General features: G+C 40.3%; 1 protein-coding gene across 23 annotated transcripts in view; it reads right to left on the bottom strand.

The window, feature by feature from the left end:
• The window catches only part of RIMS2 (regulating synaptic membrane exocytosis 2), a 607,795-nt gene extending 591,635 nt beyond the window's left edge, over nucleotides 1–16,160 (bottom strand). For all 23 annotated transcript variants that reach the window (XM_068525902.1, XM_068525911.1, XM_068525907.1 and 20 more), the window contains exon 1: nucleotides 15,985–16,160. In XM_068525902.1, the coding sequence (XP_068382003.1) occupies nucleotides 15,985–16,160 (176 nt within the window). The remainder of the gene's footprint in view (nucleotides 1–15,984) is intronic.
• Between the last annotated feature and the right edge of the window lie 6,260 nt (nucleotides 16,161–22,420).

Here is a 22,420-nt window from a genome sequence, read left to right as displayed (position 1 = left end):
CTTGCAATTCACCAGTCTCTCTCTTCATCTGCTCTCAGTGTTGACAATGGAGTGAAGACCCCAATTGAGCCAGAAAAAACATATAGCACGAAAAAGAAATAAATCTATATTGTTGTAAGCTACTGATATTTGAGGATAGCATAGCCTACCATAAATTTATACATGTATTGCCTCTCAGCTCCTAATCCATCCTTCTTTGTCCTACTTGGTGATACTGGATCTGGACTCTATGACCCATTTCTCCTTTACCAGTTGGCACAATGTTAAGTTTTGTCAGTAGAGGGAGCCAGAGCAAAAGGAAGAAGGGGCTTTTCTTTTTGGTTCTGGGAGTTCCGTAGTGTTTCCTGCGATGCTTGGCTGCCAGGAGCTTACAGGATACCCAGTGGCACTCACTCTCCTAGCACTTTTCAACAGCACCCCAACAGGCATCGTTCCAGAAATTTCAGCAGCATCCCAGCAGGCAGTATCCCAACAAGTTTCATGGACACCCGTGGGTGGCTCCCCAGTGAGGGACTTTCCTGAGCACTCCAGCCATCTTCTCAGCAGCCAAAATCCCCACAGATGATTTCCTGCCTGCTTGCCCCAGCTGGTGGCAGCTCAATGGGACACTGCCACGACCTCCAAAAAGGGCTGAATTTCAGCCTTAGTCATGGGGGAAGGGACCTCTTCCAAGTTTGTTCCTTCCTTGAGTACTCAGCCTCAGCCCTAAAGGAGGTGGCTGTTCTCTGCTACAAGTTAATAAACCTTTATATTAAAATTTCCCTGTTCAAATTACTATTGTAGTTTCTGTCTCCTTATTGTACTCTGTTATCTAGTCTACTCCAACATATAAAACTATATGCTGGACTTCCCTGGTGGCGCAGTGGTTAAGAATCTGCCTGCCAATGCAGGGGATACAGGTTCAATCCCTGGTGCAGGAAGATCCTACAGGCTGTGGAGCAACTAAGCCCGTGCACCACAACTACTGAGCCTGCACTCTACAGCCCATGAGTCGCAACTACAGAGCCCACACGCCACAACTACTGAAGCCCATACACTCTAGGGCCCACATGCCGCAACCTCTGAGCATGTGTGCTGCAACTACTGAAGCCCACGTGCCTAGAGCCCATGCTCCGCAACAAGAGAAGCCACCACAATGAGAAGCCGGCACACCGCAACGAAGAGTAGCCCCTGCTCGCCGCAACTAGAGAAAGCCCACACGCAGCAACGAACGCCGAACACAGCCAAAAAAAAAAAAAAAAAAGAATGGTAATTACTAACATATATAAAAAAAAAAACGATATGCTGAAACATGAATTTGTGTTAGTAGTTTTGAAGGACAACCTTGGTTATTTTCTTTTTCTAGCTATTTCATAGCTACTTTTAATATTTTATGTACTAAAGTGAAAACAATAGATTACATTTTAACCACTGACATAAAATTTAAGTCATACTACATACTATATCTTTTCATTAAATCAGACTTCTTGGCTAAAAATTATAAGAAAGAAAAATAATATATGAAAGCACATTTATTGTGGGGTAAGAAATGGCTCTTCAACCAAACATGCCAAGAAAAACTACATTCTCGTCAAAGACTAAATCCCAATCTTTATTTACTCATACTATAATATAAAGTTTGTACTGAGTCTTTTAAAATGGCCATCAGATAATGAAAATGTTGCATTTGGAAAGGTTTCAATAACTCTTCACTATGTTAGTCATATGGCAAATTTATTTATTCCTCAATCTATAAAAATGAATCCAATTATTAACGGAAAAGACTACTCAGGAAGAGTACTTAAGTGTTCTTTATGTGCAGAGCTAAGAACAACTCTCACTGCTTGCCCCCAACCCCCCAACCCCACTTCCCATTTGACCAGTATTTTAATTCAAGAGGAAACTTAAATAAATGAAAAGTGAAGAGCAGATTGGCAGTAATTTGAGGGCAATAAAGTATAATAAACCTATGGAAAAGTACATTGTAAAATATTATTTCAGAGATACCATTGTAGAATTTGTGTCTCTGAATACAAAATACATTTTTAAAAATAAGAGTAGCTCAATGTCTCCTTTATAAAAACATATATCCAAACTTATATCTAGTGGCACTTACTATAGAAATGTAAGGAGAATAATGGTTGCCCAAAGATGTTCATGTTCTAATCCCAGGAACATGAATATATGTATCCTTACATGGTAAAAGAGATTTTAGAGATGTGATTAAGATGGGAAGATTATTCTGCAATATCTGGGTGTGCCCAATCTAATCATATGAATCCTTAAAAGAGAAAAATCTTTCCCAGCTGTGGACAGAGAGAGATGCAGTGACAGAAGAACGGTCAAAGAGATGGCATCTTGAGAAGAACTGAATGTCCCATTGATGGTTCTGAGACGTAGGAGGCTATGTGCAAGACTGGAGAGAGGTCTCTAGGAGGTCAAAACAGCATTCAGCTGATAGCCAAGAAGGAAATGGGGATCTCAGTCCTGTAACTTCAAGGAACTGAATTCTTTCAACAACCCAAATGAGCAAGGAAACATCCCCCTGCTAGCTTCCAGAAAGAAACACAGCCAGTTCTTTTGATTTTGTCCAGTAAGACCCATGTCAGACTTCTGACTTAACAGAACTGTATGATAATACATTTGTATTGTTTTAAGCCACTAAGTTTGTTAGTAGTAGAAAACTAATTAATACAAGGGATACTTCTTATAACCTTGGAAGATCTAGGTCATACTTTATTAAAGGAAGTAGCAATGTCTTTTCAACAGGTATTAAAATATTGGGGATCCATAAAAGTATTTATTGAAGATAAACTGGATTGATATTCTCCATAGTTACCAATGCTTTCCGCTTTCAGCTAATCTATTTATTTAACAAACACATGATGTTTATTATGTGCTAGGAACTCTTCTAAGAGCTTTATAAATGTAAACTTAATCCTCATAACAGCTTATGAAGTAGGTATTATTATCCCCATTTTACAGATAAAGACACTGAGGTGCACAACTACCAAGTAACAGAGCTGGGATTCAAACCCAAGCTTGTCTGACTCCAGAGTCCAAGTGCTTCAGCACTAGGCTCTTAACTATTTTCCATAAGACTAAACAGCAATGTGATGGAAAGAGACTGGGTTTTGGAGTTAGAAAGATCTAGGTACAGATCTGTGTTCTGATAAGCTCTGTAACCTGGATCCTAGTGCATAGTAGACACTGAAGAAATATTAATTCCCTCCTTCAATTCCTGCTACAAGTCTAGAGATATATTCAAATTCAAAGAAAAACCTACATGGAAGAGGCTTAAGATAAAAAGTGAACACTAGTCTCATACTCTTGAATTTCCACTTCTCTTTCCTCAATTTTACACACTCCTCTTCAGATCTCAGCTACCACAACAACACCTCTCTAGGAGTACTCTAAGTTCTCACTATCATATCAACAAAAATATACTGGAATTTTACCATTAAGAGCATAATTACAAAGTAAGGGGGAAATTTTTTAAGAAATTAAACATGAGGTAAAAAAAAAAAAAAAAAATGAGGTATAGGTAGGGTAAAGCCTCTTTAAGGAAATCTTAGCCATAGATTACCTCAAATGAAACAGCTATTACACACACCTTCTGGTTCATTTCTTTGGCTCAACTTTGTTACCACGTTACCTTATTCTTGTTAACATATTTGAAGAGTGGTCACTGACCATATGCTAATATTCTTTATATTGTTTATCATCTAGAAATCAACTTCATCACCTCATATTCTAGACATTGAACCTGGTCTTAACAAAGATGCTTTGTCCTCAAAGCTTCCTATCCCTGCAATACCACCATTATTATTGTCCAGAGAATTTTTTTTGTTGGTGGAATTCTCTAAAATGCTAACTACTATTTCAAATAGAAAAATACTTGACACTATAGCAAAAAAACAGTGTCTACTGGTGCACCAGCAAAAGGTGGCTTAATCTCTCACATCCTTGAATAAATGTTTATTAAATGAAAAGTTTTTTAAATGAAAAAAATAATACTTATTAAATGTATTTTGTTCTCAACTGTTTTCATCTGCTGCCCACTACTTGATTGTTAGTTTAATACCATGCACCATAACCAATAGCTCTCATGTCCAAGAGAAGTAACAATAAACCTCTTACAAATGCGACCACTAAATCCTAAAGATAATCATTTCTTGAGGTATTAGCAGCTATCCACTCTGTCAGTCAGGCAGTGCCAGATTTAATCATTCATTCAAAAAAAAATTTATATCCACTTACAATGGACCACCCACTGGGAACACTGTCCTTTTTCTACAATCTATCAGAAAAGAGGAAGAAGTCACCAACTATAACATAATAAGGTGTGGTTATTAAAGAGTACAAATTCTGGAATATGACTGCTTGGGCTTAAATCCTCGCTCCCTACTGAAAACTCTGAGCATATAACTGGAGTCTTAATTTTTTTTTATCTGTAAAACTGGGAAAAATAATAACTATCTCATAAGATTGTTGTAGCAGCTGAATCAGATAATACATATATAATAGAGCATAGCAACAGCACAGTAAGCATTCAATAAATGTTGGCTATTGAGTATTAATGTAGTATTAATGTATATAATAGAAGTATATAACAAGAGTTTGTAAGAGCACAAACAAGAGTCATCTAACCCAGTTTCCAAAAGGTTGGAAACCTGAGATGAATCTCAGTTAAGACCTAGGAGGACTCAGCCAGAGAAAAGTGCCTAGGGCTTTCTAGTCATAGAGAACAGTATATGCTAAACTACAACAGAAGATGGAAAAAAAAAAAAAATAGGGAACTCACTTCAAATATTTTGATACAATCAAAACAGGCAGTGCTCATGAAAGACTGCCAGGATACAAAGGTTGATAAAACATCACAAAGGGACTTCTATGATATACCTAGAAGTTTGGACTATATCGTAAATGCAATGGGGAGGTACTGAAGAATATTAAGAACATTAAATTTGTATGTTAGAGTGTTGTACTATTATAGAGGTTGGATTACAGGAAGTGAGCCTGAAGTAAAGATCCGTGTTCAGAAATGAATAATTAAGGAAAATATAGTAAAGGCATGAAACAATGCAGTGACAATGAAGATGGAGAGAAAGAGACAGATTTCAAAGATATTTGGGAGATAATAATGACAGGATTTGGTAACTGATTATATTTGAGGACTGAGGAAGAGGGAGGAAATTAGAATGACTCCCATGACCTCCAGGTTTTATTAACAAATGTTTATTGACTCACAACTACGTGCCTGGTACTACCCTGGGCATAAAAAGATGATTAAAACTTGGTCCATGACATCAAAGAAACCTGTTATACTAAGAAGAACATAGAGATTAGTAACTGATATTGAAAATCTGAAACATTATAAAATAATTATTTACAAAATGCTATGGAAATTGAAAGGAGAGACACCCAACTGGTGGAAATACATCAGAGAGATGTATATCTTCACAGCAATGGAGCTAGGTACAAAACAGCATATCAGGTAAAGTAAGAGGATGTGCATAATCAAAGAGTTAAAGAACATGACACAGAGAGGGATTCGTAAAAAGATTACTATGATTACATAGAAGGAAGTGGGTTGTGAATACCTAAAGTCATGGTCCATTCACATTCATAATCCCAATAAATTTTTACTGAACTCCCGTGTATCAGTCTGGGTCCTGGCAGGAAACAGATGGCATATTCAAACAGAGTAACTAAAGAGAGTTTAATAAAGGGACTGTTTTACAAAGGTGTGGGCAGGGTTTAAGGAAACCAACAAGGGAAAGTGCAGTATGGGGGCTAGCAACAGTGGGAAGCAATTTCCAGAACCAGAAGAAAAATAGCTATACTAAGAGGGCCACCAGACTGGTATGGAGGAAACCTGGGAACAAATAACCTGACCTCATTCTGCTTCCATCCAATCTGCCAACGTCTCACATCAACAGAACCCACCTGGAGGTCAGAGAACAAGGGAGCCTGCTGGTGCAATCCACAGAGGTCAGCCTCCTATAGTACAAAGCAAAGTGGGAAAAAAAATAATGGAGTAGATCTGGAGTGGTGAATGGAAAAATATGTAAAATGCAGTGGTAAAGTTCAACAACATTCAACTATATCTCCCTCTGGTCTTATAAAATTCACCTGCCAGTTTTGTAAATCTTCCTAACCTTAAGAGCTTGGAGATGGAGTTTAACCATTAGCCTTCAACCTGCAAAACTTTTAACATGAAGCTTCAATTTGTTCTAAAATGGATCCTTAGCGTTGTGAATTTTTCTTTCTCGTCGTTAAGTCTATATGCTATGTTAGCTTCCAGAGCAAGTATCTCTGTTAAGATACAGTATAAGTACTTTCCCGAAACTTCAACAGCAAATCCTCAGTTGGGATACAGCCCAATTGTCACCAAGCAGGTGGAAAAGACACTTGCTGATAAATTCTGTATTCAAGAATCAATGACTGAGTTAAGATATAGGTTAGTTAGACCAAACAATCGTTGAAGAGAGATCAGCCTGTGATGGTAAAATTCAGTACCATGGAAGTACTTCTGGATTCGACCAGTGCAGATGTGAACTTTAAAACTTTTCCAAAGTTAAATAAGTAACAGGCAGTAATCATAAGAGAATTTGTATTAGATTAGGTGATATTAGCCACAGTAAAAGATATGCCTCCAAAATCACAATGACTTAACACAGAATTATATCTCTTATTCATGTAAAATCTAATGCAGGGTTGGGGGGCAGAGGGGGAGGATAATCATCAGCCAGAGCTCTATATCATGAACCCACCTAGATACAAGAGGAGCTGGAAAAGGTAGTCCAGGGCTAGACAGCTACTGCATAGCAACAACTCTATGAAAGAAGAATATAAATCGTTGATGAACACCTAGCTACCTCCACCACAAAATTCATTTTTGACAAAAAAAAATTTTGTGCCAATAAAAGCATTAATTAATTATTTCAGCTTTCGGTCAAAAGGAATTATGTGTGATGTGATATGTGATTAAACAGATTTTTCACGCACGTGCCTGAGAAGCAAACCATTACAACAATTGTAATAGACACCTCATACGCCAACAAAACAAGATGGATGTCAGCATCATCTCCATCTGTCAACTGAACAATACGAAAGCATCAAATACCAATAAACACCACTGTGGTTATTCTGCTATCTAGCTATATTATTCAGTGTATCCTTTTTTCCCAGTTTTAGCATCCCAGAAGCCTAGTTGCGGGATGTTGTATGGAAAATATAAATTAGAGCTTTTTGACGTGTATATATAATATAGATATAATACATGTTCATAATATATAAACTATATAAAAGTTGTTCATTCTTAGCTTAATTTATACTATGTAGTTGCCCACCAGTTTTTTGATAATAATTATAGAGAGAGAGTAGGTGAAACAATATTATATCACTCCTGGGTCTAAACCTGTTCTCAACTTTTCCCTTTCTATAATCCTAGCTCTAATCCTATTTCTAGAACTTCCCATCACAAAATCCAACAAAATTTAAAAATTCTGCAATAATTCAGTAAGCTCATATAAAGAGGAAAAGAATCTTCATCAACTGCAACATGTCATTTCCACAGCTAATCTCCTCTCTATATTTTCCTAAAATACACTCGCATTTCCAAAATTTCCTCAGAAGGAAATTAGGAAGGTATATAGGAAGATATACAAAAAAAGGAAGTTTGTCCTAATTAAATCTAACATATACAACAAAGACTGCATAATAGTTTTAAACACCCAAAGAATGAAACAAAACCAGCTGGTGAGAAATTCACTGAGACTAAATTGTCAATGGGAGCAAGGAAAGTTCAATAAAAGGAAGACAGACCTGGAAAAGATTACATGGCGTTAATATATCCAGCAGGAAAAAGTATTATAAGTAAAGGTATTTATTAGGGTTCCTTCCTATTAGGAATGGATTCAAATAGTCCTGACCTTGTTCTCCCCTTTTTCTTTGCCTTCCTTCCTTTCTCCCTTTTTATTACTGCTCTATTATTTCCCATCCTACCCCCACTACATCACAAGTTGTAGTCACTTCTAGTACTCATATTCATGTTATAAACTCTTTAGAATAACTAAAACAATAAAAGAAGCCACTTCCCCACCACCCTCTCAAGACAACACTGGTCCTGAAACTAGATGGGTTCAGAGAGCTGACCGTCAGTGACATAAGCAGACAAAGACAAACAGATATTATGTATACAGCAGTCAGTTGAGCAAGTCAGGCATCGTAAGAGCTTACTTCACCCTTTACACACAGCTGTCAAGTCGTGGCCATTTGGCTCCTAAATTTTTCAAAATCTGTCCTGCCTCTCCACCTCCACCATGACTGCCTTATTTCATATCTTCATCATTTATCACCCAGATTACTGTAAGAGTCTCCCAACTACTGCCCTTGTCTCTAGCATTACATATTCTCATCAACCCATTATACTCGTAAAAGTGGTAGGGGGAGGTAGTTTGACAACAAAAGTCTGATTATATTGCGCCAGTGCTTAAAATCCTTCCTGGACTCCCTACTGCCTTCAGGATTAAATCCAAATCCAAAGAATAGCATGTAAAATCTTTTCAACTCTGAACCTTGCCATCTCTCCAGTCTCTTCTACTAACTCACCTCCATTTAAACCCTGTGCTCCAGACCTTCTGAACCACTTCAAGTGAGTTTCTCCACCATTCCCTGCCTCTCTTTTACAAATGAAAGGTAAAGTTTTGGGGGAGAGAGATGTGGGAGTTTTAGTATTTTTGTTCGCAACATCTTCCTCTGCTCAGCCAACATCTACTCATCCTTTGAGACTCAGCCTAGATGCTATCTCCCCAAGACTGGATCAGGCACTCCTCTTGTATGAATATAGCCACGATATACTGTGCTCAGTGGTCTCCTAGCACTTATTATGCAATAGTTTAGTTGTGGTTTATCATGGTTCTTACAGTGAGTTCCTCAAGGATTAGCTGATAATGGTTAAAAGTGTTTTTAACACCCAGAGATGTCTGCATTTCCTTATATGACTAGAGAATACAAAAGTATTGATATCTCTAGTCTCTACTATCTTTAATAACTAGCAGTGAAATTTCTAGAGATTTTAAAAGAATAAACTGTCTGACACCCTCAAACAATACCAAAGAGACAACAAACTACTCACTGGATTATCTAACATTTTTTTGCTACGGTTATAATGTGCTAAAAACAACTTTACAGTGTTTTTTCATGGCACTTTACATCTTTATGTGTTCATACGATTATGCTTGGCCTTGGATTGTCTGCTCCTGGAGGAACTGAATTATTTCTAACCAACACATTCTGTGTGTTCCTTTCCATTCAGCTCTGTTAAACATACTGAAATTTGCAAATGCTTTAAAAGTAAAGTAATCATTTTTAAAGTAAAATATTCCTTAATTTGCAATATTCCTTAAATGGAAAGTGATATATCACAATATTCTTCTGGTTTCTAGTCAAAACAGATATGCTCTTAGTCCAAAAGAAAGATGAGCTGCAATCATACAAAAATACTGGAAGTTTGCTTCCAGTAAAATAAGCAAAACTGGACGTATGTTTAAAACTTACATTTCATTTCAAAAACAAGGGCACTACTACCTAAGCAAACCTTTTTCTTTTAGATTACTGAATTTTACCTTGAAAGCAAGCACTATCTAAATGAACATTTATTTTCTAAATGAACATTTAATTTCTAAGTGAGCATTTAATTCCCAATGTTTCATTCATTCACCCAACTAATATTTTTGAGTGCTACAATGTGTAAGGCATTGTGTTAGATTAGAAGCTGAGGCTGAAATGATAAACGAGACAGACATGGTGCCTGCTCTCTGGGAGTTTATAATCCAGCAGGGTACACAGATTATAAACAAAGATTCCAATGTAAATTTTGATAAGAATAATTGGGGAAATATTAAAGGTGTGATGAAGAATAAAAGAAAGAGCTTTCCTGCCCATGCTTTCTAAGCATGGGCAGGAAAGCGCTCTCTAAGGAGACAAATTAGAAGCTAAGGCCAGAAGGATGAGAAAGAGGCAGGCATACAAAATTGTGTGTATTTAAGGGGCAAAGGAAAGGAGATGAGCATTCTAAACTCTAAAAACCATGCTTCAGAATTAGATTAACCTGATAAGATTCTGAGTCCTCATATATAATATGAATAAGACAAATAAGTAAATACATATTTTTGATTTACTAATAGAGTGAAAAATTGATCCAGGCAAATCTAAGAACAATCACAATGTAATTTCCACAAATTAGTTCCCTCACATTCACCTAGGACAATCAATCAGTATCTTGCCAGTAACCAATAACATGGTGTCAGTATTATTTTCACTGCTACACCTTAGTTATCAGACTCCTTATTAATGGTTTTTGCTGAGGAAACTGCTTCCAATTCATCACCTTCCCTCTCCTCATTCTTAGCCTTCTAGACAAATAATGAAGTCACCTAAAAGTCCTCCAGGCATATTTTGACTTCCCAGTAGACAAGGAAAAGAATCTCTCAAAAAAAGGGGAGGGGGGACAAATTTCACCCAGGAATGCTATAATATTAAGGTTCAGAGACTCCTGTCTATAATCAGTTAATAACAACTATTTATTTCACACCTATTTGTGCCAGGACACTTAAATAGTCTATATTGATTACAACAATCCTTCAGGGTAGATGTTATTACTCAGATAATACAGATAAACATGGGCTCAGAGAGTTTAATAATGTAAGCAAGAACTTACAGTTATTAATTAGTAAAATAAAGTTTCAAGTAGAAATCCATCTGGCCCAGCACACTTGTCTCCACTACCTCTCTCTTCATCACACGGTAAAATCAATTTTTTATTAATATATATTGTCAACAAGATATTATTTAATTGTCCTAGTTACTTTAAAATATAGAATATATATAAAGAATTTATTAGGTACTCTCTCATAAAATGCCAATCAATTTTTTAGAATGCATTTTGAATCCTTAAAAACTATAGAGTTTCAAGTTTTGGCAATGACCATGGTTATTTACATGTACAATAACGATTTTTATTTAAGTCTTCATGATTGTTACATCATTTATCTGACATGCCACACTCTTAAAATTTCATTTAGCTATAAGAAAAAATATGGTAGTATTTTAAATATTAGAATGAGGAAGATCATTCTAAGCATATCACAAAACCCGAAAGCCATAAAACAAAAAGTAATAAATTTAAATACATTTTTAAAAACCCTGACTAGTAAAAAAGGTATAAACAAGGTCATAAAACAGGTGACAAACAAAGAGATTCAACAAATCACTAAAAATGACAAACAGAAAAAGAAATACAAAAGGCTCTAAACAAATGTAAATGGCTCTCAACCTCCCTGATAGTAAGAAAACTGCAATGAAATCTAGAATGGCATATTTTTCACCAAAACATTGGCAAAGACTATCACATACTGAGTTAACAAGGATGTGTGAAAATCTCCCTAGTATATGTCACTTATGCATACTTCCTTTATGAAATTTAATATTTATTATTTTTTAATATTTATTAAAATTTAAATTTTTTATTTTATATGCTATAAAAAATATAAAAGTTATATTTTATGACCTTTTGACCAAACAATCCCATTTCTAGGAATTTATTCCAGAGACATATTCACACATGTGGGAAATGACATATATACAAAGATATTTATCACAGCATTATTTCTAATGGCAAAATAATTAGAAATAACTTAAATACCTAAGAATATGACACTAGTTAAAGAAGTTACAGAACATTCATAAAATGGGATATTACACAGCCATTAAAATGAATAAGGCACATATATTCACAGGTATGGAATTGATCTCCTAAAAAGTAAACTGCAGGACACATTTGTGTTTCTTTATGTTTACAAATATAAACCCATACGTGTGTGCACACACATACCTACATATACAGACACACAATATTTGATACACACACATATCTACACTCATGCATAGAATATTTCTGAAAGAGTATACAATATGCTGGCAACAGCAGTTGCCTCTGGCTAGGGGAAATAGGTAGCTAAGAAATTTTGTACATTATGTATGTGTTACCTATTAAATAAAGGAGTTTATAAATTGACTTTGGAAAGTACTTTTAAAATTGAATTATTAAAAAAAATTAGAACTTCTTACCTATGTTTTAAATATAAGCTAAATTATTACCTTGATCTATCATGGAAATTTTTACTTATCATCTTCTTTTATTGCGGGAGCAAATTATCCCTTTGACATTAACAGAAAATCTAAACTGAGAATGAAAAGATAATTTACACGTCAAGAAACACATAATATCTAATTTGTTGCAAAAACATCTGAAAGACTATGATATGCAGATAGTAGAAACTCAATAAGTATTTACTGAATGAATACTTTTCTTTTTCAGTAGGTTTGCTTTCCTCCTTCATTTTTTTCACAATATCACACCAAAAACAACAACAAAAACTCACTGGAAAATACAAACTTGTAATAAATTATGTACTTTTGTCCCCAAAATTTCATTTTCCCAACAAGTTTGGTAAACTACTTGTTAATGAACATTACTACAATTTAAATCAACATCGCTTACTAGGTACCTACCACGTGCAGGTGTTAAGGATGCTGCAAAACACAAACTCCAAAGAAGGGTACGTTTTTATTCTTGCCCTTAAGAAGTTTAGTCTTGAAAGACAAGGTTTAAAAACTTTAATCAATAAAAGGACATTACAGATTTTACTGATAGATTGCATTATCCAAACTAAAACTGTTAAAGGAATTTACATAAGGATAAAAAAAGTAATTATTGATCTACTGAGGGATCTACTGAGATATAAAAATGCTTCCAAAGGCCTAATATCTCACTCACACTTAAAATGGTATTATTTGATGGTGACCAAAGACTTCCAGAGTATGTGGATATTCAGCTAGACTTTGAAGAAATTGCTAATGATTAAATAAATATAAATAGTTTTTAATTATTCAGGCTCCTTAGAAGAGAGATTACTGTAGTGGTCTCAATCAGTTTTGATCGCTCACCTCTCTCACTAAAAATATCTCAGGCACGAACTTCTTAAAATATGTACATTTATTTATAAATTATATGCATCTTCACACTGTCAATCTATATATTAAGTATTAGTAAAGCTTAATTTCTTTCTTTTTCAAATAGAAATGTAAATATGTTTTAATTATTTTCTTCCTGTAATACAATACATCATCTTATGATGCCCTTGGGTATGCACACTCCACTTTGTATGAATATTTAACATGAGTATTGAAACTCACAGATCATGCAAAAATATTTTCATGCAACAGTTTCAATTTTTCACACAGCAAACTTATTTTTTAACATAGTTGTTAAAAGGCAGCAGACATGAATTTGAATTTCAGTTTATTTCTCTCTGCCCATGACCTTCTCTCAGAATAAATGTTAACATGCAATTAAATGGACATCACTAAAGAGAAACAAAGTGTGGTCATGACCATATAAATGGCCCCTAAAACTTAATGGGAAATAGTAATCATTGAAGAATATTAGTATTATTTTTTTCTTATAAATAGCATTTGTAACTTAATACCCAACATTGAAAATATATTACTTAGTAAATTGTCAAATTCTTCAAAACAATTTGTCTTTCATTATTATCATTCTATTATAAAGTCTATTCTTTTCCTCATTTTCTTTGCCAACTCTTATTTTATTACAAAAGCCAAAAGTATTTTTAAAGAACATTAAAAATTAAAGCTTCAAATATATTATGCTTTAACCTCCAAATAGCTTCTTGTTAAAATGAATACAAAAATAATTCTGAAACCATGTAGATCATTTTGAGGTATGACTCCTTCCAAGTCTCAGTTAGGTAAAAATGCAAATAGATATTTTAAATAAATATGAACAGATTTTTCATCAATGTAATTTCATATACTGTATAACTATATGTGTAGAGAATGCTTGTTTCTACCTAAACTATGCAAATATGAATGCACAAACTTTATATGATTTGCACAGTATGTAGGTTTACATAGAAATGTAATATATTCACATGTACCTACCTGGAAAACCCTTTCATACTATATAACATATAGTTCATTTTGAGTAATTCTTAATTCAGTACTCAAAACTTCATTTAAATTTCTATATATTAGAACAATAAATAGATTTGGAACTGTAGTGAACTAGCCAGTAAGTACCATAATTTATCATACCATAAAAAAATAAAAACACATTCTACATCTAAATATGTGAGTCAAAGAAATAAAACCACATTTAATTTGAGCATCATTTTGAAAATACTTATTTTGTAGCAATTATAGTGAAAAATACAGATTCCTATATCTAAATATCAAATCTAAGTCATCAAAAAGCTTGGCATTGTTAGTATATATAGTACAGTTGAGCAAAATTAGAAGTATGCTCAAAAAACTTTTAAAAATAATGTTTTATTCTTTATTAGTTGAAATAAGCTACTCAAATCTCTTAACCTTTTTCATTTCCCGAGCCTACTAATAAATCACACTCCCAAACAAGTATTCAAACCCAGAAATCAGTTTCGAAGAAGCGATTCTTCTTTATTTCAGTTAATATGTTAGGAGTACATTTGCTCTCTTAGTGCGTCAGTATTTTTGAGAACTAGTATTTTTCTTGGACATGTAAATATATTTGATACATTTGTTATTATATTATTTAAAGGAGTATTTTTCATTAAAATATGCAAATATGTACGTATTGACAGAGAATTGTTTCTTTGTAAGTGCCAAAGAATACTGAATGCAACAACCTGTTTTCAAAAGTTAATGATCAGAGGTCAGTGTGTTAGTTCCCTCCTAGAGGAACTCTTACAGTTTCAACTATGTGTTTCTGTGGAGAATATGGGAGAAGTATATTTGATAACACAGAAAATAACTGTCGCACCTTTGGCATATAAACTGTACAAATTAATCTCTTAATGAATAATGCATTTCAAGCAAAAATGAAAGAGTTGAGTTGGAAAAACATCAGAAGGGTTACACATCTTCTGCGCACTCTCTTTCACGTTGTAACAGAGACATCAAATAACCGTAAAACATTTAAAAGCAAACCTGCAGAAACAAATCTCTTTGCTAGACTGACAAGAAAAGGAGTCTCAAAGCTACAGATATCTGTCCGGACAGTTCCCTGGTGCTGAAGTTACACAGCCTAGCGCTAAACTGTGCGTGTGCCTGGGTGCTGCTTTCACCGTCCCACCCTCGGCAAGATCCCGGCTGCCTAGCCTATCAGCACGAATAGTAGAACTTCACAAGGTAGGAAGCAACCCAAAGCGCAGTAATGGGAGGAACTGGAGTCTCTTCAGAGTCTCTTCAGGATTAAACAGATTTACTAGTTGCAAACAGGAAGAGCAGCAGAGTGCAGGGTGTTAGAACCCGCCGAGGGGGAGGGGGTGGAAGATGGCGGCGGTCGCACACCCACCCGAAACGCAACAGAGCTTAGGCCCCTCGCCCGCACAGCCTCCCTCCTGCCCGCGACGACAGTGGGCAGCTCTGCTCTCCGAGCAGCCCTGCGGAGGCGCCGACGAGGCGCCTCCGGCGGCACCCTCATCCCCGGCCGGCGCGCCTTTGCCCGGGCCCCGGCCGGGGAGCACCTGTGCACGGCCATATTGGATTCCTTGCCCCAGTCACTGCCTCCGCGCGGGGGCGGCGGGAAGGGAGAAGGGACGCGCGGAGCCTGGGTTCAGCCCCAGCCCCGCCCGGAGCCACGGAGCCGAACTGGCCCGCGGGGAAAGCCAGAGGGACGCCCGGGAAAATTACAACGCCCAAAGGCTCGCGACCCTCACCTCAGCCGGCCTCGGCGCCCTCCCTCCCCGACACACACCCCCGCGCTCTGACACCCAGAAAGCAGCGCCGGCGGCCGCCGCCGGCCGCAAACCTCGTGGCCCGGGCGCCGCCGGCGGGAGGGAGGGCGGCGATCCGGGGCGCGCAGGCGGCCGCAGGGCAGCGACCGAGGGGGCGGAGGGCAGGGAGGGAGGCGGGAAGATGGAGCCAGGTCCTTACTTGAGCACCGACTGCTCCTTCTCCTCTTCTTTCTTCTGCCGATCCATGACGGCCAGGATGATTTTCCTCTCCTCCTCCGTGAGGTGGCTGAGGTCGGGCATCTCGGGCTGCAGAGGCGGCTGAGAGGCCGCCGGGGTGGGAGCCGGGCGGCCCCGCGGCCCGACAGGAGCCGACATATTTGGTGGAGTCTAACCACCCTAGGGAAGCAGGGAGGCAACTCCACTGGCGGCGGCGGCGGCGGCACCCGCGCGGGCGGCTGGGGCAGCCTCCGGCGCTGGGGCAAATACATACAAATCAATGGCCTTCAATCCCAGGCGACAGCCCCCCTCCTCCAAGATAGAAAGAGCGGGGGGAGGGGAGGGCGAGCGCGGGGGAAGGGAGAGCTGATGAGTGCGCTCCGAGAAATGTTTCTTCTTCCCGGGGGCGAAGGGCTGGCAAGTGAGCGGTTGGAGGGAGAGAGGAGCGGGAGGCCGGGCCGGGACGCGGAGTGAGCGGAGCGGCGGGGGAGGGTGGTGGAGTAAGGTGGCAGGGACGACTAAGGGTGGGGTGACTGGAGGGAGCGGGCAGGAGGGCGGCGCGCCGGCCGGGGCGCGAGTGTGTCCGGCCGCGGCGGGGGCGGGGGGGGTGCGCGCACCGCTCGAGAGGAGAAGGAGGAGGCTGCGACCCAGCCCGCCGGGGGAGTCCGGGGAACTCGCTCCGAGCGCCCAGAGGCAGCGTCCCGCGAGCCGGAGGGGCGCAGAGGGGGGAGGGAGGAAGCAGGGGCTAATTTCCCAGAGAAGCAGCTGAGCCGTCCAGCCGGCTGACGCGTCACAGGGCTCCCGGCGCCGCGGAGGGAGGACCCCCCTCTAGCCACGACGCGAGGAGAGGGCCGCGGGGCAGGGGACGGCCGCCAGAGACCCCTCCGGGCTAGAGCGGGGAAGCGAAAGCGGAGAAGGGATGACAAGGGCTAGCGGCGGAGAGTCCCGGGGCCGGGGCTACGCGGCTGCCAACGCCCGCATCCAAGCGAGCTCCGACGCGCAGCAGGGTCGGGCGCCGGTCCTTCCTCATCACGCGCCCGCCCAGGGTCCCTCAGCCGCCGCCACCGCCGCCGCCGCCCCTTGGGTCCGTAGAGTGGGTGCGGTGGGCCCGCTCCCTACGCCGCTGCTGCCGCCGCCGCCGCCGCTCGGTGCCGCCGCCGCGCCTCCTCCGCCCCTCCGCCTCCCGGGCTCCTCCCGCGGGGCCGCGTCACCTCCCGGCCGCTGAGGCCCGGGCACCGCGGACGCCCAGCGGGCGGCGACCACCCCTCCCGAACGCGATCTGTGGACTGGGGGCGGGCGGGGAGATGTGGTGAGGCTAAGAGTGTGAGCCGGGCGGAGGCGGGGAGCGGGAGTTTCACGGGCGGGGGCGTGGCGAATGTGAGCGTGCGAGGCTGCGTCTGGAGAGAGGAAAGAGCGAGAGCCGAGGTGGATGGGGGCGCCCTGTGGGTCAGCCGGGGAGGCAGAGGACTAGGAGGACTAGGAGTGTGGGCACAGAAGGCGGGGCGTGTCGCGTCCGGAGATCGGGTGTGATCCGGGAGTGAGGGCTCCCAGGGTTTTGGAACGGGAGGGCGGGGGGCGGGCATGGTGTCTGGCTGCCGGTGAAAGAGTGTGAGCGCGTGGAGGGACTCTCGAGATGTCATGGGAGGGGTCCTGGAAGGAGGGAGAGTGTAAGCGTGGCGTGGGGTCCTCATGGCAAAGAATGCTCGGAGAGCTACTGAGCCGAGGGCGTAGAAGAGCCTGGAGAAGCGGGGAGGTGAGATTGGGGAAGATAGCGTTTGTCTGGGACAGGTGTGAGGATGAGGACGAGACAAGAGGCTGCGAGTGGGAGCGCGAAAGGACTAAGGATCAACCGGAGGGTGAGGATGAGCCGCTGCTGGGCCAAGGGCTTCGGTTCTCTTTGGTCCTTTTTGGAGAGCCTAGTCTAGAGAGAACTGGCAGGGAAGCCAGGGGATGGGGTTAGTGTCAGAGTCTGGTTTTCCGAGCACAGGGACGTGTAAGATGAAAGAGGTTGAGAGTGGACAGAAAACCCGCTCCTGGAGGATGGCTGTGGCTGCCGCTGCCTTACGTTATTGGTGGGGCTGGGCCCAGCCCACAACCTTCTGGGTGCGGGCGGGACAGGGAGCTGGTGGAGAGGGGTGGGGTTGAGGCCTGGGGACGCGTTGCCAGGGATCAGCCCTTCTGCCTGCTCTCGGCAAGCACGGTGGATGACAGAGTTGGGGGTGTGTGTGTGCGCGTGCGCGGGTGTGTGTCTACGTATATATACACACCCCTACCCCACGTTCCACGCTAGCTCGGTTTAGCACCAGGCCAGATTATGCTCTGATGAGTAGTGTAAGCCCTTTGGGGTTTGTATTATACGTATCTTCTTGGTGTGTAGCAAACTCTCTCCTCCCCCGTCCCCCAGGTACCACCTGACTAGCTCCCAACTTAAGAGAGCTGGGGATAGACACAGCAGCCCTAGAAGTCTCTTGTGATTTCTAAGCATTAATGTCTTAGGTTTCTTTTCTCCCACCCCTTGTAATTGGGAAGAGGGAAAAGTTTACTTAAGTGCTTTTATTTACTTATTTACTTATTTATTATTTATATTACCTACTTCAAATCACACTCTCACACTCTAAATAATTCCGTTTTCATCTCTTTGGAGCTAGTTTGATGAGATCGTATGAATCCCAATTTATGTAATGTTGTTGTAGAGTTAGAGAATTTTTATGTATCTCTAATCCAACCTCATTATCCTATGGGAAATAGAAGACTAAGATCAGCCAGCTAGTAAATGGCAGCACTGCAACTAGAACCTAGATGCTTTTGCTCCTGTTTGAAACCGTAGTGGTTTTCAACGCTGGCTGCACATTAAAATTACCTGGGTCACTTTTTTCAAATACCACCTGAGTGTAACCCTAGAGCAAATGAATCAGGCTCTGGGGTTAGGACCCTGGTCATGGGTATATTTTGAAAATTCCCCAAGTGACTAATATATAGTAAAGGTTGGGAATTACACTATGTGCATTACAATAAAAGATAATGGAGGAGAAACTGGGAAGTGGAAAACAAAGAGAACACGTCTAGAGAGACTGATTTTTTTTTTTACCTAAGATTTAAATGTTGAGTTTTTAAATAACATCCACACTTTCCTTTCCACTCATATGCAATGACAGGTACCAGTAAATACATATATCTGTGACCTTTGCCTTGGAAACCCTCACTGCCACTAAAATACACTAAAAGCTCCTTTAAAAGAAAGGAGAACAGAAGTAAAAACAAGAAGGATGGGTGGAACACTCTACCTTACTCAACTGTTTCTGAGCCAGGTTTGAAGTAACACCACCTCCACTCCCCAGCCAGCTATCAACCCAAGCAGAAACAGACTACCCTGAGGCTAAAATAGCATACTTATTTTGAGTACATAAAATGTGAACCTAAAAGAGGTTGTCCAAATTGGATGATTTTGGCTTCCTTTACAGTAGAGTCACACCCTGGGCCAGGGACTGTTTTCTACCAGACACAAAGCACGCTGGGTGCCTGCAGCTGTCTCTCAGAACCCCCGCTGCCTCTTACCTGCCTGGAGACAGTGCCAGCATATAAAACTCAGTGTGCATGAGCTGGTATCACTGGGACACCTGACTTCTTACAGGATTGAATACAGCAGAAGTGTTTCCGTTTTACATTTCTTTACTACAAACAACTACACGTGTTTTTCCTATTAAAGGGAATCCTTAGCAGTGGAAGCGTCTTAAAATCATCTTCCACCCTGACTCGTACACCTTTTCAAAATAAAAATTTGTTACAGTATTTATATAACATATAGATAGAATCCCATAGAATTTCAAATGGGCTACTTTTCAAAGTAGTAGGCCCAATTTAAAGTAAGATTGCTCTGCTGAGAACTAAAATACCTTCCAAAGGTCTCTATCTTTTGATTTTACTACAATATGGATCTTAGAAGTGCTTTGTTTTCTCTGTTCCGGTTTAGTATTTTACTAAAATGTTTTATCACATCTCATTATATCTTGTATGGCATTATGTTTTACTTGGGCATGTCCCTCAAATATAGGAACACATTTGAAGTTGAGTTGAAAGTGCATTGTTCTTATTTACCTTTAGAAGTAACTAGCCATCTTCATCTTCATCCTTCATTGAGTTCTCCAGGTCTTCTTGACAGGCCACAAACTAACTCCAAAATGCAAGTCCTTTCTTCAGTTCCTATAGAAGCATAAGTTTGTGAAGACTGTAAGCCTGTGGACTTTCATTTTTACATGTGAGGAAGGGCTAATTACTTGTAATCTACTAAATAATTTATAGGAGGCATATCTAAACTAAAATCATAAACTGAAATAATCACTAGAATTTACTGAGGACTCAGTACTCTGCTAAGAGATCTGGCTGCCTCACAATGCTTGGAATCATCTCAGTTTCTCCTAATAGATCTCCCTGCTTCTATCCTTGTGGCTTTACTGTCTTTTCTCAACACAGCATAAAGAGAAAGCCTCCTAAAACATTAGTCGGACCATGTCACTACACTGATCAAAATCCTGTGGTGGCTCCCCACTTGACTGGGTCAGAACTAAACTCCTTAAATGGCCTGCAAGTCCCACGGAACCTCTCTGACCTCATCCTCTACTCCCTTGTAGGCTTTCCTCTAGCTGTTCCTTCTGCCCAAAACACTATTCACCAAGATATCCACTTGGCTGACTCCTCTTCTCCTGCATATTTCTGCTTAGTTATCCATCCTATTTAATACTCTAGCCTGCCCCACCTGCTCCCCGGTCACTCCAGTCTCCTTTACCTTACCCTACTTTTTCTCTTTTCCATAACACTTGCCACTCTCCAACTTTACTTTTACTCTAAGTTGAATAATATCCCAGCTTATTACGTTTATCATTAACCTTTAACTTCCCCCACTAGAATATAAGCACAGGGACAGAGTAGGATTTTTACTCATGTATCCCAAGCACCTAGAACAATACACGGCATATAGTAAGTATTCCAACAAATACTTGTTGAATGAATTTCTGGGGAGAGAATTTGCCATGACTGGTTTAAGTTGGGTGGGCGAAAAGGAAAAAGCAGCCTCGAAAGAGGGAAACACAGGTGCAGAGAAGTAAGATCTGAACTCTGTCAAGGTAAAAATAGAGGTTCCTTTAGGATTCAGCTACTGCCTACCTCTGTAGCCTTATCTCCAACCCAGCCTACGAACACGCACCCCTCTTCAGCCGTGACAACTGACTTGCACTTTACTGAATATGTAGTTTCTTGTCTTTGGGACTTTCTATTCCCTCAACCTGGACCACCCTTTCTACTCCCTCTCCCATAGCCTCCCTCTCTGTCAGTTAACTTCTTTGTCTTCTCCACCATGTGCTCATGCCTCCCTTTTTTCCTCCCCCCTCCTGTTTGCCCCAGGATCTCTTAGCACTGCACATACCCTGCTCACAGATAGCACTTGTCACACACTGTTGGAGCCATTTATTTCCCTGTCTGCCTCCTCAACTAGACCATGAATTCTTTAAGGGCAAGGAATATGACTTTCACTCCAGTTTCCCTAGGGCCTATCAAACTGTCTCATATATTACAAAGACTCGATAAATATATGCACAATTACATAAGCAGTCACAAAACAATGAGAAAAATCACTGTTACTGGAGTATGAAGACAGGGAAGCAGGGAGTTGCAGCAAGAGATAAAGCTAGGAAAACAGGCTGTGGCAAGATTATGCTACAACCTTATATGCTCTGCTGAAGAATTTGAACTTGTCCTATAGGCATTAGGCAGGCAGTGGAGGTTTCTTTAGCCAGAGAACTGACATGATCAGCTTTGATTTTCAGGAGAATATCCTGCCTTCAATTCCTCATCCATTTCCAAAACACCTGCTAAGAGAATTGCTGAAAGGACACAGATGTGTGGTGGTTTAGGTTTGGAGATAAAAATAGCAGAATTTTTTACTTCCTGTCTTCAGAATTTATTTTTCTGGCTATTTTGCTCAGTAGATTATAACAGCATGATAATGAGGCCAAGGTCATGGTTTAAATCCCTGGGTGAGTCAGTCAGTGCAGTGGCCACAGCTGACTGTTAATCTTTGCCAGTTGTCAGATGACAACATGTTATTTCTTGACCAGGAACTGGGTGGAAGGATATGACTGGTTCATCAAAAGTTAATCAGCATTATTGGAAAAGTAACTCAAAGTGCTTAACTGTGACTATAGGACCATACTGTAATTTTAAATAAAAATAAGAATATTAAATTGGTGATTAACAAAAGAGCACAGCATCAGAGAAAGAATGCATTGTTTGTTCCTAGAAAAGAAGCTAGAGATTAGTACAGTTTAATTATTGGCATTTGAAGCCAAGAAGTAATGAAAAATTTCGAGGATGTTAGTGTAGATAAGCTTTGTTAATTACTTTTTGTGTATCTAGCAATATAGGAG

The sequence above is a fragment of the Eschrichtius robustus genome, chromosome 17 (assembly GCF_028021215.1).
Source record: "Eschrichtius robustus isolate mEscRob2 chromosome 17, mEscRob2.pri, whole genome shotgun sequence".
In the NCBI taxonomy this organism is placed as follows: Eukaryota; Metazoa; Chordata; class Mammalia; order Artiodactyla; family Eschrichtiidae; genus Eschrichtius; species Eschrichtius robustus.
This window is presented reverse-complemented; position numbering and strand designations above follow the sequence as displayed.